Source organism: Oryctolagus cuniculus, chromosome 1, assembly GCF_964237555.1.
Source record: "Oryctolagus cuniculus chromosome 1, mOryCun1.1, whole genome shotgun sequence".
NCBI classification, from domain to species: Eukaryota; Metazoa; Chordata; class Mammalia; order Lagomorpha; family Leporidae; genus Oryctolagus; species Oryctolagus cuniculus.
Genome location: NC_091432.1, coordinates 3,593,417 through 3,605,940, shown reverse-complemented (window position 1 = coordinate 3,605,940; position 12,524 = coordinate 3,593,417). Strand labels below are relative to the sequence as shown.

The window sequence follows — 12,524 nt, the reverse complement described above, 5'->3', positions numbered from 1 at the left end:
ATTTGAAAAGCTGAGAGATAGAGACAGGCAGACAGAGAGCACCCCTCTGCTGGTTCACTCCCCAGATACGCACAACAGCCCAGCTGGGCCGGGCTGAAGCCAGGAGCTAGAAACTTGCGCCAGGCTCCCACGTTAGTGTCGGGCTGGACCGCCTGCCCGGGACCTGCTGCCTCCCGCGATGGAGTTTGCAGGAAGAGCAGAGTTGGGACTTGAACCCAGGAACTGTGGTGGACTGACCACCGTGCCAGAGCCCGCCCCGCAGTGCTGACGGGTGTTGGCAGTGTTGGAGTGGAACATATTCTAAGAATTTACAAAGTTTATTTGAGGGGCCAGTGCTGTGGCTTAGCGGGTGAAGCTGCCGCCTGCAGTGCCGGCATCCCATATGGGCACTGGTTCGAGTCCTGGCTGCTCCACTTCCCATCCAGCTCTCTGCTGTGGCCTGGGAAAGCAGTGCAAGATGGCCCAAGTCCTTGGGGCCCTACGTCCATGTGGGAGGCCCGGAAGAAGCTTTGGATTGGCTCAGCTCTGGCTGCTATGGCCATTTGGGGAAGTGAACCAGCAAATGGACGATCTCTCTCTCTGCCTCTCTGTAACTCTTTCAAATAAATAAATACATTTTTTTTTTAAAGTTTATTTGAAAGAGAGAGAGAGACAGAGACCTCTGGTCTGCTGGCTCACTTCTCAAATGCCCACAGCAGGCAGGGCTGGGCCAGGCGGAAGCCAGCTGCCTGGAGCTCCATCCGGGTCTCCCACATGGGTGGCAGGGGCCCAGGTGCCGGGGCCATGGTCTGCTGCTTTCCCAGGTGCGTTAGCAGGGAGCTGGATTAGAAGTGGAGCGGCCGGGACTTGACCTGGTGCTCATGAGATGCCAGCAGCGGCGTGGCCTGCTGCGGCACAGCACCGGCCCGGGGGACACAGGTGCTGGTGCCTGAGCCATCGCTGGCTGCCTGCCAGGCGCCCATCTGCAGGGGGCTGCACCGGAAGCAGAGCTGAGCCGTGAGCCCAGGCCAGCAGCGTCTCGCGCTCCGCCAGGTGTCCTGTGTCACTTTCCTGTCACTGCTGTGACCAGTGGCCACAGACGCAGCGGCTTCCAGCCACCTGAGGCGTGGCCTCTTGGCTCTGGAGGTCACATGTTGGAGTCGGGTGTCAGCGAGGCTCACGGCCCGCAAGCGCCCAGAGACATCTCCTTGCTCCGCCTGCCCCGCACGCCGCCGCGTCTGTCAGCTCCCGGCCCTTTGCTCCATCTTCAGAGCCTGCAGCGTGGCATCTTGCGGTCCCTTGTTGTGTGGGGCCCACCTCTTCCCATGCGTCAGCCAGGCCCTGCAGGGCCCACCCCGTGTCAGGTCCCCGCCCCTCCCATGCGTCAGCCAGGCCCCGCCCACCTGTCCTGCAGTGTGTGACCATGCAGGGCCCACCCGTGTCAGGTCCTCGCCCCTCCCATGCGTCAGCCAGGCCCTGCAGGGCCCACCCGTGTCAGGTCCTCGCCCCTCCCATGAGCCAGCCAGGCCCTGCAGGGCCCACCCGTGTCAGGTCCTCGCCCCTCCCATGAGCCAGCCAGGCCCTGCAGGGCCCACCTCCGTGTCCAGGTCCTCGCCCCTCCCATGCGTCAGCCAGGCCCCGCCCACCTGTCCTGCAGTGTGTGACCATGCAGGGCCCACCCTGTGTCAGGGTCCTCACCCTTCCCATGTATCAGCCAGGCCCCGCCTGTCCTGCAGTGTGTGACCATGCAGGGCCCACCCCGTGTCCGGGTCCTCGCCCCTCCCATGCGTGAGCCAGGCCCCACCTGTCCTGCAGTGTGTGACCATGCAGGGCCCACCCCGTGTCAGGGTCCTCACCCCCTCCCATGCGTCAGCCAGGCCCCACCTGTCCTGCAGTGTGTGACCATGCAGGGCCCACCCGTGTCAGGGTCCTCACCCCCTCCCATGCGTCAGCCAGGCCCTGCCTGTCGCGTGAGGCTGGTCATCGCCAGGCGCGGTGTCTCGGGGCCCAGAGTTCAGGGTTGGAACCGGCCGCACTGGGCCCGAGGCTGAGGGCGGCTTGTCACACTCAGCTGCAGGGTCTCGTGTGGACCCTGGAGCTCAGGCCCTCGTTTCCCCCGGCACAGGGCCGCACTGGCGGGGCTGTCGCGGAGCCTGATGGAGCGGCTGGCCGAGGAGCACGGCGAGAACGTGATGCGGGTGCTGACGGTGCAGTACCGCATGCACCAGGCCATCATGCGCTGGGCCTCGGAGGCCATGTACCACGGGCAGCTCACGGCCCACCCCTCCGTGGCGGGGCACCTCCTGCAGTGAGTGACACGGCCCTGGCTCCCACCTGCCCCCTGCCCTGGCTCCCACCTGCCCCCTGCCCTGGCTCCCACCTGCCCCCCTGCCCTGGCTCCCACCTGCCCCCCCCTTCCCTGACTCCCACCTGCCCCCCTGCTCTGGCTCCCACCTGCCCCCCTGCCCTGGCTCCCACCTGCCCCCCCTTCCCTGGCTCCCACCTGTCCCTCCCCTGCCCTGACTCCCACCTGCCCCCTGCCCTGACTCCCACCTGCCCCCCTGCCCTGGCTCCCACCTGCCCCCTGCCCTGGCTCCCACCTGCCCCCCTGCCCTGACTCCTACCTGCCCCCCCTGCCCTGGCTCCCACCTGTCCCTCCCTGCCCTGACTCCCACCTGCCCCCCTGCTCTGGCTCCCACCTGCCCCCCCTGCCCTGGCTCCCACCTGCCCCCCCTTCCCTGGCTCCCACCTGCCCCCCCTTCCCTGGCTCCCACCTGCCCCCTGCCCTGGCTCCCACCTGCCCCCCCCTTCCCTGACTCCCACCTGCCCCCCTGCTCTGGCTCCCACCTGCCCCCCTGCCCTGGCTCCCACCTGCCCCCCCTTCCCTGGCTCCCACCTGCCCCCCCTTCCCTGGCTCCCACCTGCCCCCCTGCCCTGGCTCCCACCTGCTCCCCTTCCCTGGCTCCCACCTGCCCCCCCTTCCCTGGCTCCCACCTGCCCCTCCTGCCCTGGCTCCCACCTGCCCCCTGCCCTGACTTCCACCTGCCCCCTGCCCTGACTCCCACCTGCCCCCTGCCCTGGCTCCCACCTGCCCCTCCTGCCCTGGCTCCCACCTGCCCCCCCTTCCCTGGCTCCCACCTGCCCCTCCTGCCCTGGCTCCCACCTGCCCCCCTGCCCTGGCTCCCACCTGCCCCCTGCCCTGACTCCCACCTGCCCCCCCCTTCCCTGACTCCCACCTGCCCCCCTGCCCTGGCTCCCACCTGCCCCTCCTTGCCCTGCCTGGCCCACCTGGCCCTGCCTTGCCCTGACTGGCCCACCGCTGACCCTGGTGTCCCTGCTGGGCCCTGTGTTCTCCACGTGCAGGCCCACGTTTTCCTAGGGGGAGGGGCTGGCTCTATCGCTGCCCCCAGCCACCACTCACATGCTCGGTGTCCACCTGTGTGCCAGGGACCTCCCGGGTGTGGCCGCCACCGAGGAGACAGGCATCCCCTTGCTGCTGGTGGACACCGCCGGCTGTGGGCTGTTTGAGCTGGATGAGGGCAACCAGTCCAAGGGGAACCCTGGTGAGTACCTCTGTGGACACGGCGGCCCCATCTGTCAGCTGACCAGCCTGACCGGGGGCTGAGGGGGCGGAGGCTGTGGGAGCGAGGTCCCGGGAACCTGGCCCTCCGGAGGTGAGGCAGCCTCGATGCCCCCTGGGGCAGACAGCTGTGACGCCAGGACGGCCGTGGGTCCCAGGCAGCGGGGCGTGCTCTCCACCTGGGCACGAGGCCCAGCGTCCCCAGGTTCCACAGCCAGGGCTGATCAGTGGGGCGCACGGCCGTTAGTTCACGGGAGGGTGTGGGTGTGTGTGGTTCCAGTAGCTGGTGCCCTGGGTTCTTGTCTCCTGAGCCTGGCACGGCTCCCACTCAGCTGATGGGCGCCATAGCCTTCCAGGCGGGCAGGTGTGCCTCCGCGCCCACACCCACCCACCCTCCTCCCTCAGGTGAAGTCCGCCTCGTCAGTTTGCACATCCAGGCTCTGGTGGATGCTGGGGTCCAAGCAAGTGACATTGCCGTCATCACGCCCTACAACCTGCAGGTGCGCGTGGGCCCTTGTCCCCCTGCGCGCAGCCTGGGGCTCAGCCAGCCATGCGCTGAGGAGGCCACAGTGAGCGGGGCCAGGCGGGGTTGGCCTCCTGTGCCCAGAGCAGGGTCGGTCGGTCTCGCTGCCTGTCCGTCTGCCTGCCTGTTACCTGGTGAGGGGCAGATACCTGACATGCCTGCCTGTTACCTGGCGACCATGGGTCACGTGTGGCAGGCTTACCTGTTACCTGGTGACCATGGGTCACGTGTGGCAGGCTTACCTGTTACCTGGCGACCATGGGTCACATGTGGCAGGCTTACCTGTTACCTGGCGGCCATGGGTCACGTGTGGCAGGCCTGCCTGTTACCTGGCGACCATGGGTCACGTGTGGCAGGCTTACCTGTTACCTGGTGACCATGGGTCACGTGTGGCAGGCTTACCTGTTACCTGGCGACCATGGGTCACATGTGGCAGGCTTACCTGTTACCTGGCGGCCATGGGTCACGTGTGGCAGGCCTACCTGTTACCTGGCGACCATGGGTCACATGTGGCAGGCTTACCTGTTACCTGGTGACCATGGGTCACGTGTGGCAGGCCTGCCTGTTACCTGGCGACCATGGGTCACATGTGGCAGGCTTACCTGTTATGACCATGGGTCACGTGTGGCAGGCCTGCCTGTTACCTGGTGACCATGGGTCACGTGTGGCAGGCCTGCCTGTTACCTGGCGACCATGGGTCACGTGTGGCAGGCCTACCTGTTACCTGGCGACCATGGGTCACGTGTGGCAGGCCTGCCTGTTACCTGGTGGTGTCTTGTGACATGCTTGCAGGTTACACAGTGATAAGACCATCTGTGATGTGGCTCATGTGTCAGCTAATAATGGGGGTCATGTGACATGCTTACATGTTCCTGTGACAGGGCTCATGTGTGACACCTACCTGTTACCTAGTGACGGGGGCTCACATGTGACGTGCTTACTGTTACCTGGGACAAGGCAGTCACGTGACATGCTGGTGTGTTACCTGGTGATGGGGGTCACGTGTGACGTGTGTAATGTTACCTGTGACAGGGCTCATGTGACACGTCTCCATGTTTCCTTGTCTTCTCTCCCACGCCTGTGAGAAGGGCCGCGTGGGAGCCGTCCTGGGCCCTGGCTGCGTGAGTGTGGGGCCTCTGCTGAGCAGCAGGAAGCAGGATCCTTTTTTTTTTTAATATTTTATTTGTTTATTTGAAAGGCAGAGTTACAGAGGGGCAGAGGCAGACACAGAGAGTCCTCCGTCCGCCGGTTCACTCCCCGATTGGCCGCAGTGGCCGGAGCTGGGCCAGTCCAAAGCCAGGAGCCTCGAGCTTCTTCCGGGTCTCTCCCATGCAGGTGCAGGGCCCGAGGACTCGGGCCATCCTCCACTGCTTTCCCAGGCCACAGCGGAGAGCTGGATGGGAAGTGGAGCAGCCGGGACTCGAACCAGCGCCCGTGTGGGATGCTGGCGCTTCAGGCGGAGGCTTAGCCCACCACGTCACAGCACCGGGCAGGGCCCAGAGGGCAGGGCCGTAAAGTTGCCTGGCGAGGCGGGATGTGACGAGGCCACGCCTTGCCTCGTGTTTCAGGTGGACCTGCTGAGACAGAGCCTTGCCCGTAGGCACCCCGAGCTGGAAATCAAATCCGTCGACGGCTTCCAGGGACGAGAGAAGGAGGCAGTGATCCTGTCCTTTGTCCGGTCCAACAGGAAAGGTGGGGCGGAGCGGACCTGCTGGCGCTCAGGCTGTCGGGTCTGCCAGGTGCCACGCCTGCCCCGTCCTCGGGGGCTCGGGTTGGGTGCAGGAGACCAAGGCACACGGCCTGGCGAGGGCTGTGACGGGGCCTGCTCGGGTCCACGGGGCCTGCTCAGGGGTCTGTGGGGTCTGCTCAGGGGGTCCACGTGCCTGCTCAGGGGGTCTGCCAGGGCCTTCTCAGGGATCCGCGGGGCCTGCTCAGGGGTCCATGGTGTCTGCTCAGGGGGTCCGCGGGGTCTGCTCAGGGGGTCCACAGGGCATGCTCAGGGGTCCGCGGGGCCTGCTCAGGGGTCCGCGGGGCCTGCTCAGGGGTCCATGGTGTCTGCTCAGGGGGTCCACAGGGCATGCTCAGGGGTCCGTGGGGCCTGCTCAGGGGGTCCGCGGGGTCTGCTCAGGGGGTCCACAGGGCATGCTCAGGGGTCCGTGGGGCCTGCTCAGGGGGTCCGCGGGGCCTGCTCAGGGGGTCCACAGGGCATGCTCAGGGGTCCGCGGGGCCTGCTCAGGGGGTCCACAGGGCATGCTCAGGGGTCCACGTGCCTGCTCAGGGGTCCGCGGGGCCTGCTCAGGGGGTCCATGGGGCCTGGGGCAGGGCCACCTGAGTGGGTGCTGGGGAGTGGACCTCACCTGCTGAGGGGAGAAGGCTGTACAGCAGAGGGAACGGAGTCTGGAGGCGGAGAGGCAGGGGCTGGGAGCGCAGGGTGGGCTGGCAGCAGCCCGGAGCCCCTGAGGCCGGGCCTGGCTTTCAGCCGCGAGCCTGGTGGTTCTGCGGCCACGGCCCTCGCTCTGGCCTGGGCAGCCTTCACCGTAGGAGGCGGAAGGGGGGCTCAGCTCCGGCGGGACAGCTGCCTGCAAGTGGTCCCTGGGCCCCCGTCAGGACGCTGTCGCCCCGGCCGGGCTTCTGGATACGAGCGGCAGTCTGAGAGCTGCCAGCACCCGTGGGAGCGTGGCGGAGCCACAAATGGCGTGCAGTGGGCGTGGCTGTCTGAGGGCCGCGGGAGGGCTCCTGCGAGAGCGAGGGGTCTCTTGGCCGCGGATCCGCCCCTCACTGCGGCCTCTCATCAGGGGAAGTTGGCTTTCTGGCCGAGGACCGGCGGATCAACGTTGCCGTGACCCGCGCCCGGCGCCACGTGGCAGTCGTGTGCGATTCCCGCACCGTCAGCAACCACGCTTTCTTGAAGACCCTGGTGGATTATTTCACAGAGCACGGAGAAGTGCGCACCGCCTTCGAGTACCTTGACGACATCGTCCCCGAAAACTACGGCCAAGCCGTCGAGAAGCCGCGGGGCCCCGGCGTGGCCGCCCAGAAGCCCGCTGGGAGCCGGCGGCAGGAGGGCGCCCAGGAGGCTACAGCGGCGGCCAGGCAGCCCCCCAGGCAGCCGGGCGGGAAGCCGGCGGGGTCCGGAGCCCCCTTGCAAGCCAGCCCCAGCGGAGGCGGCCCCGCGGGCGCCGGGGGCGGAGGCAGCGCGCAGCACCTCAGGGCCCTCCTCACCGAGTTTGTGGCCAGCGAGGAGACGCGGCTGGAGTTTCCCGCGTCCCTGAACGCCCACGACAGGCTGCGGGTGCACCAGATAGCCGAGGAGCTGGGGCTGAGGCACAGCAGCGCGGGGGAGGGGAAGGCCAGGTACATCACAGTGAGCAAGAGGACCCCGCCCTCCCGGCCACCCACAGCGCCATCAGACAGCTCGGCCCCCGTACCTGCCGCGGCCCCCGTACCCGCTGCGCCCCCGGGCCCCGCGCAGGAGGAGCAGCCCCCCGGGGAGCAGCCCCCCGGGGAGCAGCCCCCCAAGGAGCCGCATGGCCAGGGCCAGCCAGACCTGAAGGCGCTCCACCTGGAGAGACTGCAGAGGGCGAAGGGGGAGCCCGGGCCGCAGACCGAGAGGGGGCAGCCGGCCGGGGGCGCCGGGCCGCAGAGCCTCCCCGGCAAGAAGAAGAAGAAAGACGCGAAAGGTGAGTGGTGGCGGCCGCCGCGTGCAGTGACGGTGCCCCTCCCCGCGCCGCGCTGGCCTCCCCGGGCCGCCGTCCCCCTCAGCACAGGGCTGGTGCAGGCCTGGCACAGAGGAAGCGCCCGGGCCTGGGTGGCGGGCAGAGGGCCTGGAGGAGGGGACATTGGCTGGGCTCCCCCGGCTCCTGGGCTGGGGGTGGCTGGTGTTCGTGCTCAGCCTGGGCAAAGCGCTCGGGCCCCCGGGGGCTCAGGCGCCCCAGCCTGTTGCACACGCAGCCGTGTTGTGTCAGGAGGGGCTCTGCCTGGGCTGCAGCGTGCGTGCTGCCCCCGCCCCTCCGGGAGTCCACCCAGCGGAGAGCGGCTGGGCGTTTCTGGGTTCTTCGCTCCTGAAGAGCCCGGGGAGTCGCAGGGGCCCCGCAGCTGGGCAGACCCCGTTTGCACACGCAGTGAAGGTGGCGGGGGGCGGCTCCGGGCCTGGCGTGCTGCGGCTTGACTGCGTGGCACCGGCCCTTCTCCAGGACGTCCGGCCAGAGACCCGCCCCCGGAGGAGGACTTCGACGCTCTGGTCTCGGCGGCCGTGAAGGCCGACAACACCTGCAGCTTCGCCAGGTGCACAGCCAGCGTCGCCGCCCTGGGCCAGCTCTGCCAGCTCTGCAGCCGCCGCTACTGCCTCAGCCACCACCTGCCTGAGGTTTGCTGCCGCCCTCCCTGTGCAGGCGGGGCCGGGGCGGGGCGGGGCGGGGCCGGGGGCGGACGGAGTCAGCTCCGCATGAGCTCGGGTGGCTTCGCAGGCAGGGCAGGTGACATCGGGCGTGACTGGTTCCAGCAGTTGGCACACGTCAGTAAAATGCGCCATCCGCTGTCACAGCCGCTCGGCGGAGTGCCGGGCTGTTGTCTGCGTGGCGGGGAGTGGGGCCTGCAGTCCGCGCTCGGAGCTGGTAGCAGCCGTCTGCCCGTGCTCATTCCTGGAGCCTGTGTGCTAAGTACCCTCCCGGCTGCGTGTGGAGCTAGGGCCGGAGCAGAACTGGTCTCTGTCCTGGGGGTGCTGCAGTGGTCACGCTGAGACCTAAGGGGTGAATCGGCTGGGGAGCCTGCGTGTGCAAAGGCCCTGGGGTGCAGCCGGGCACTGGGGAGTGGAGGCCAGGCCAGGCCGCCTGGAGGAGTCAGGCGTGGGGTGTATTGGGGGGTGTGAGCACACTGGCCACGGCCTGTGGGGGGCATTTCCTGGCCACGTCCTCTGTGGGCTGTAGCCTCCAGCCCTCCGCCCCGACCCGGGAGCCTGCAGCGTCGGGGAGGAGGACGGAGCTGGGGCTCCCGTGGTCCCCACACTCTTGGGTAGCACAGCTGCCACCTGAGCCACCACTGACTCTCATGTCCTCCCCAGGTCCACGGCTGCGGCGAGAAGGCCCGCGCGCACGCGCGGCAGAGAATCAGCCGGGAGGGCGTGCTGTATGCCGGCAGTGGGACCAAGGACAGGTCCCTGGACCCGGCCAGGAGGGCACAGCTGCAGAGGAAGCTGGGTAAGAAGCTGGGCGAGCTCAGCAGCCAGAGGACGAGCAAGAAGAAGGAGCGGGGGACGTGAGCGGCCACGTCCACACGGCCAGTGCCACGCCGTCCCCTCCCCCGGCCTGCTGCCTGGCGTGGAGCGGCCGTGGGAGACGCTGGGCCTCTGCGGAGTGGCAGGAGTGTGGCAGGCACGCGGGGGCAGCAGGTGGCTCTCCCTGGCTCCCGCACGGGCCCGCCTCCCGGGGCCCCCTTCACTGCGGCCCAGCCCAGATCCCAGTGCGGGGCTGGGGCTGAGGAAGGCCCTGTTCCCGTGGACGTGTGCCAGCCTCAGACTGTGCCTCCGGCCGGCCAGCTTCCGGCCGTGGGGGAGGACCCGCCCCCGCTCCGCCCTGGTGCCCGCCGTGCCTCTCGGGCTGGGGCTCCCTCCCAGTGCCCTCTGCGCTTCGCCAGCTGTGTGGTGATGTGTTCAGCCTCAGGGTTTGGTGTCACAGGGACGTACACTCCAGAACCAAATAAAGTCAGCTGCACCGTGCGGTCTGGGCTGGCCTCTGTCCATTTCCGGTTGCCGGCGGCGGCAGTGGTGCGCAGGGCGTCTCAGGAGCGTGGCGAGGGGGAGGTTCCGGTCCTGCAGGCAGGTGGGAGGGAAAATGGCCTCTGCTGAATTGCCTGCCGACTCGGGGGAAGAGCCACGCGGCAGAGAGCCTGGTGTAGACGGAGAGGCCGCCCGGGCCCCATCCCCCAAGTCCTGAACTAGTAAAATGCCATCCTAACCGCCCTCCCTCCCCCCTCCCTTCTGCTTTCTCTTTTTTAATATTTGAGAGGTAGAGTTAACACAGAGAGGGAGAGAATCTTCGAACCACTGGTTCACTCCCCAAATGGCCGCAACGGCCGGAGCTGAGCTGTTCCGAAGCCAGGAGCTTCCTCCGGGTCCCCCATGAGGGTGCAGGGGCCCAAGCACCTGAGCCATCTTCCACTGCTTTCCCAGGCGCATGAGCAGGGAGCTGGCTGGGAAGTGGAGCAGCTGGAACTCGACTGGTTGCGGTGTTCTGATAGGGCCGCTGGTGTCAGGCAGCAGCGTAACCGTCGCACCGCAGTGCCGGCCCTAAGCCGTCTTTCTGTAGCTGAAGCCTGCCTCGAGTCTGTGTCACTTGTTGCCGAAGGCTCTTTGGTGTCCCTGTGTCTCCGGCACGGCCAGCGTGGAGTCAGGCCGCCTGTGCCCTCAGCAGGATGGGGGTCCCGCACGGTCCCTTCACCCGGGCCCCCCTCCAGGAAGAGCCCAGAGTGGAGGGCAGAGCGTGACCGTGCGCTGACACCGCCGTGGCTCCAGTGAGTCTGTGCAGTGCGCGTGGCTGCCCCCTTGGTTGCCGTGCCAAGGCAGGGACGCGCGTGCGGGCGAGGGCGAGGGGCTTCTGTGCCCACCCCCCCACGGTGGCCGAGGCCTGGCTACAGTGTCCGAGTGGCAGGGTGCAGCACGAGGGTCTCCATTTCTCACCCCAGAGAGGACTTGCTGGGGAAAGTTGGTAAATGCCCTCGCGCTGGGCCTGGCCCGGGCGTCCGACCAAGGGCAGGGCAGGCGCTGAGCGTCGCGGCTCAGACGCCCGGCCCCAGGCCGGAGGGCCTGGGGTCAGTGCCCCGCGGTCCCGCTGGCTCCAGCTTCCTGCCGCCGCATTCCCTGCGACACAGCAGTGATGGCTCTCGGGGTGCAGCTTCTGCCGCCCACGCTGGGCGTCGGGTGTGGCTCCCAGTGCCTGGCTCCAGCCTGGCCCAGCCCCGGCCATCACGGGTGTTCAGTGGCCCAGTGGATGGCACCATCTCTGTGTCTCTACCTCTCTGTCTCTCAAGGAAACAAATACTTTTTGAAAAGAAGAGGGGGAAAGCCCTCTGAGCCCGTTGTCCCCCCAGCCAGCGAGGTGACCTGCTGACAGGCCCGACCCTGGACCCTCTTGTAGAAGGGGCACCGGGGCTGGGGACCCCTTCCCTGGAGAGCTGGCCCTGAGGCGTCCCTGCTGTCTTCTTTGGCACCCAGGGGTCACGGGGTGCAGACTGTAGCGCCCTGGCTTCCGAGCAGGTCAGCCCTGGAGTTTGTCCCCAGGTTCACCGGGCTCAGTCTTCCCACCTGGGAGACGGGGGAGTAGGAGGGGCGGATGCTCAAAGCCCTCGGAACAGCACCGGCACCTGACGCGCTTGCTGTCGGCGCCGCCCCCTTGCAGGCTGTGGGGAAGCGGGGGTGACACTACGTGTGGCCCGCGATGGGCCAGCAGATGCCCCTGGCCCAGGCAGAGGTGAGGGCGGCCGGTCACTGTGCTCCCCTCGGTGTGGGGGCCCCTGGCTCCCCGCCCTCTGCGGGGCGGCCCTGTGTGTTTACCTTGGTTTGCTGGGAGCGCTACCCGGAGGGATCTGAGTGCCCGATGGGCCGTGGCTGCTCTGGGAGGGCTTGGGTCCAGGCCAGAGCCTTGGCAAGTATCAAGTTTGTGCCCCGTGCCAGGAGCCTGGAGAGGCGCGGCCTTATTTGGTCTGGAAACTTCTTTGCTTAGAGGGAGATGGAGCAGGGAGCGTGCGCCTCCCCCCGAGCAGGCGGACACGTGGCCCGGTCTCCCTCACCCCAGCCTCTGCCTGACTGTCCCCTGCCCCCCTCTGCCCACCTCCCCGTCTCCCCAGGACCCCCGCCTCGGCCCCGTCCCCTGCCCCCAGCGCCAAGGGGTTCCTGTGTGGCCTGGGGTGCCGTTAGCGTGAGACTCGGGCGTTGGAGGTATGGGGCGAACATGGGCGTCCCCGCGGCCTGGGGCACGAGACCCCGCTTCCTCCCCGCCCTGGCGGTCTCCCGCCAGCCTCTGTGCCGACACACTCACCTTTCTGGGGTCCAGGCTGCTTCAGGAAGCTGTGCAAAGTAGCAGATAAGTCTATTCGATGCGGAGGATTGTGAAATCACGTGGGAAGTGCGTATCATGAAAAAGTGCATGTTTTTAAAATTTGCATCGGAATAAACTTGTCTTTTGATTCCGTTTCCCTAGGATCTTTGGATCCCCTCACGTACAACCTGTTGTTGCGTGTGGCGTCTGTCACTTCATATGTGTTTGTGGGGTTTTCCCACCTGTGGCGTGTGTAAATCTTTGATTCTTTTTTTAAACATGTTTTTGTTTTCATCGACTTAAAAAGGAGAGAGGTTTTTCCTTCTGCTGGTTCACTTCCCAAGTGCCCACAGCAGCCAGGACTGAGCCAGGCCAACCCAGGAGCCAGGAGCCCCGTCCGGGTCTCCTGTGT

General features: G+C 67.4%; 1 protein-coding gene and 1 long non-coding RNA gene across 2 annotated transcripts in view; one reads left to right on the top strand and one right to left on the bottom strand.

Annotated features, from left to right (window-relative positions):
* IGHMBP2 (immunoglobulin mu DNA binding protein 2) overlaps window positions 1–9,795 on the top strand; it is a 33,527-nt gene extending 23,732 nt beyond the window's left edge. Inside the window, exons 9-15 of the mRNA XM_051827841.2 lie at window positions 2,105–2,287; window positions 3,427–3,542; window positions 3,965–4,059; window positions 5,651–5,774; window positions 6,878–7,762; window positions 8,276–8,448; window positions 9,142–9,795. Coding sequence (XP_051683801.2) covers window positions 2,105–2,287; window positions 3,427–3,542; window positions 3,965–4,059; window positions 5,651–5,774; window positions 6,878–7,762; window positions 8,276–8,448; window positions 9,142–9,339 — 1,774 coding nt within the window. The 3' untranslated portion in view covers window positions 9,340–9,795. The remainder of the gene's footprint in view (window positions 1–2,104; window positions 2,288–3,426; window positions 3,543–3,964; window positions 4,060–5,650; window positions 5,775–6,877; window positions 7,763–8,275; window positions 8,449–9,141) is intronic.
* Window positions 9,400–11,721, bottom strand: LOC138847169 (uncharacterized). Its single transcript, XR_011384822.1, has 2 exons — window positions 11,629–11,721; window positions 9,400–9,888 (listed from the first exon to the last, which is right to left on the bottom strand). It is a non-coding gene; the product is annotated as an uncharacterized lncRNA (long non-coding RNA).
* Window positions 11,722–12,524: the final 803 nt, after the last annotated feature.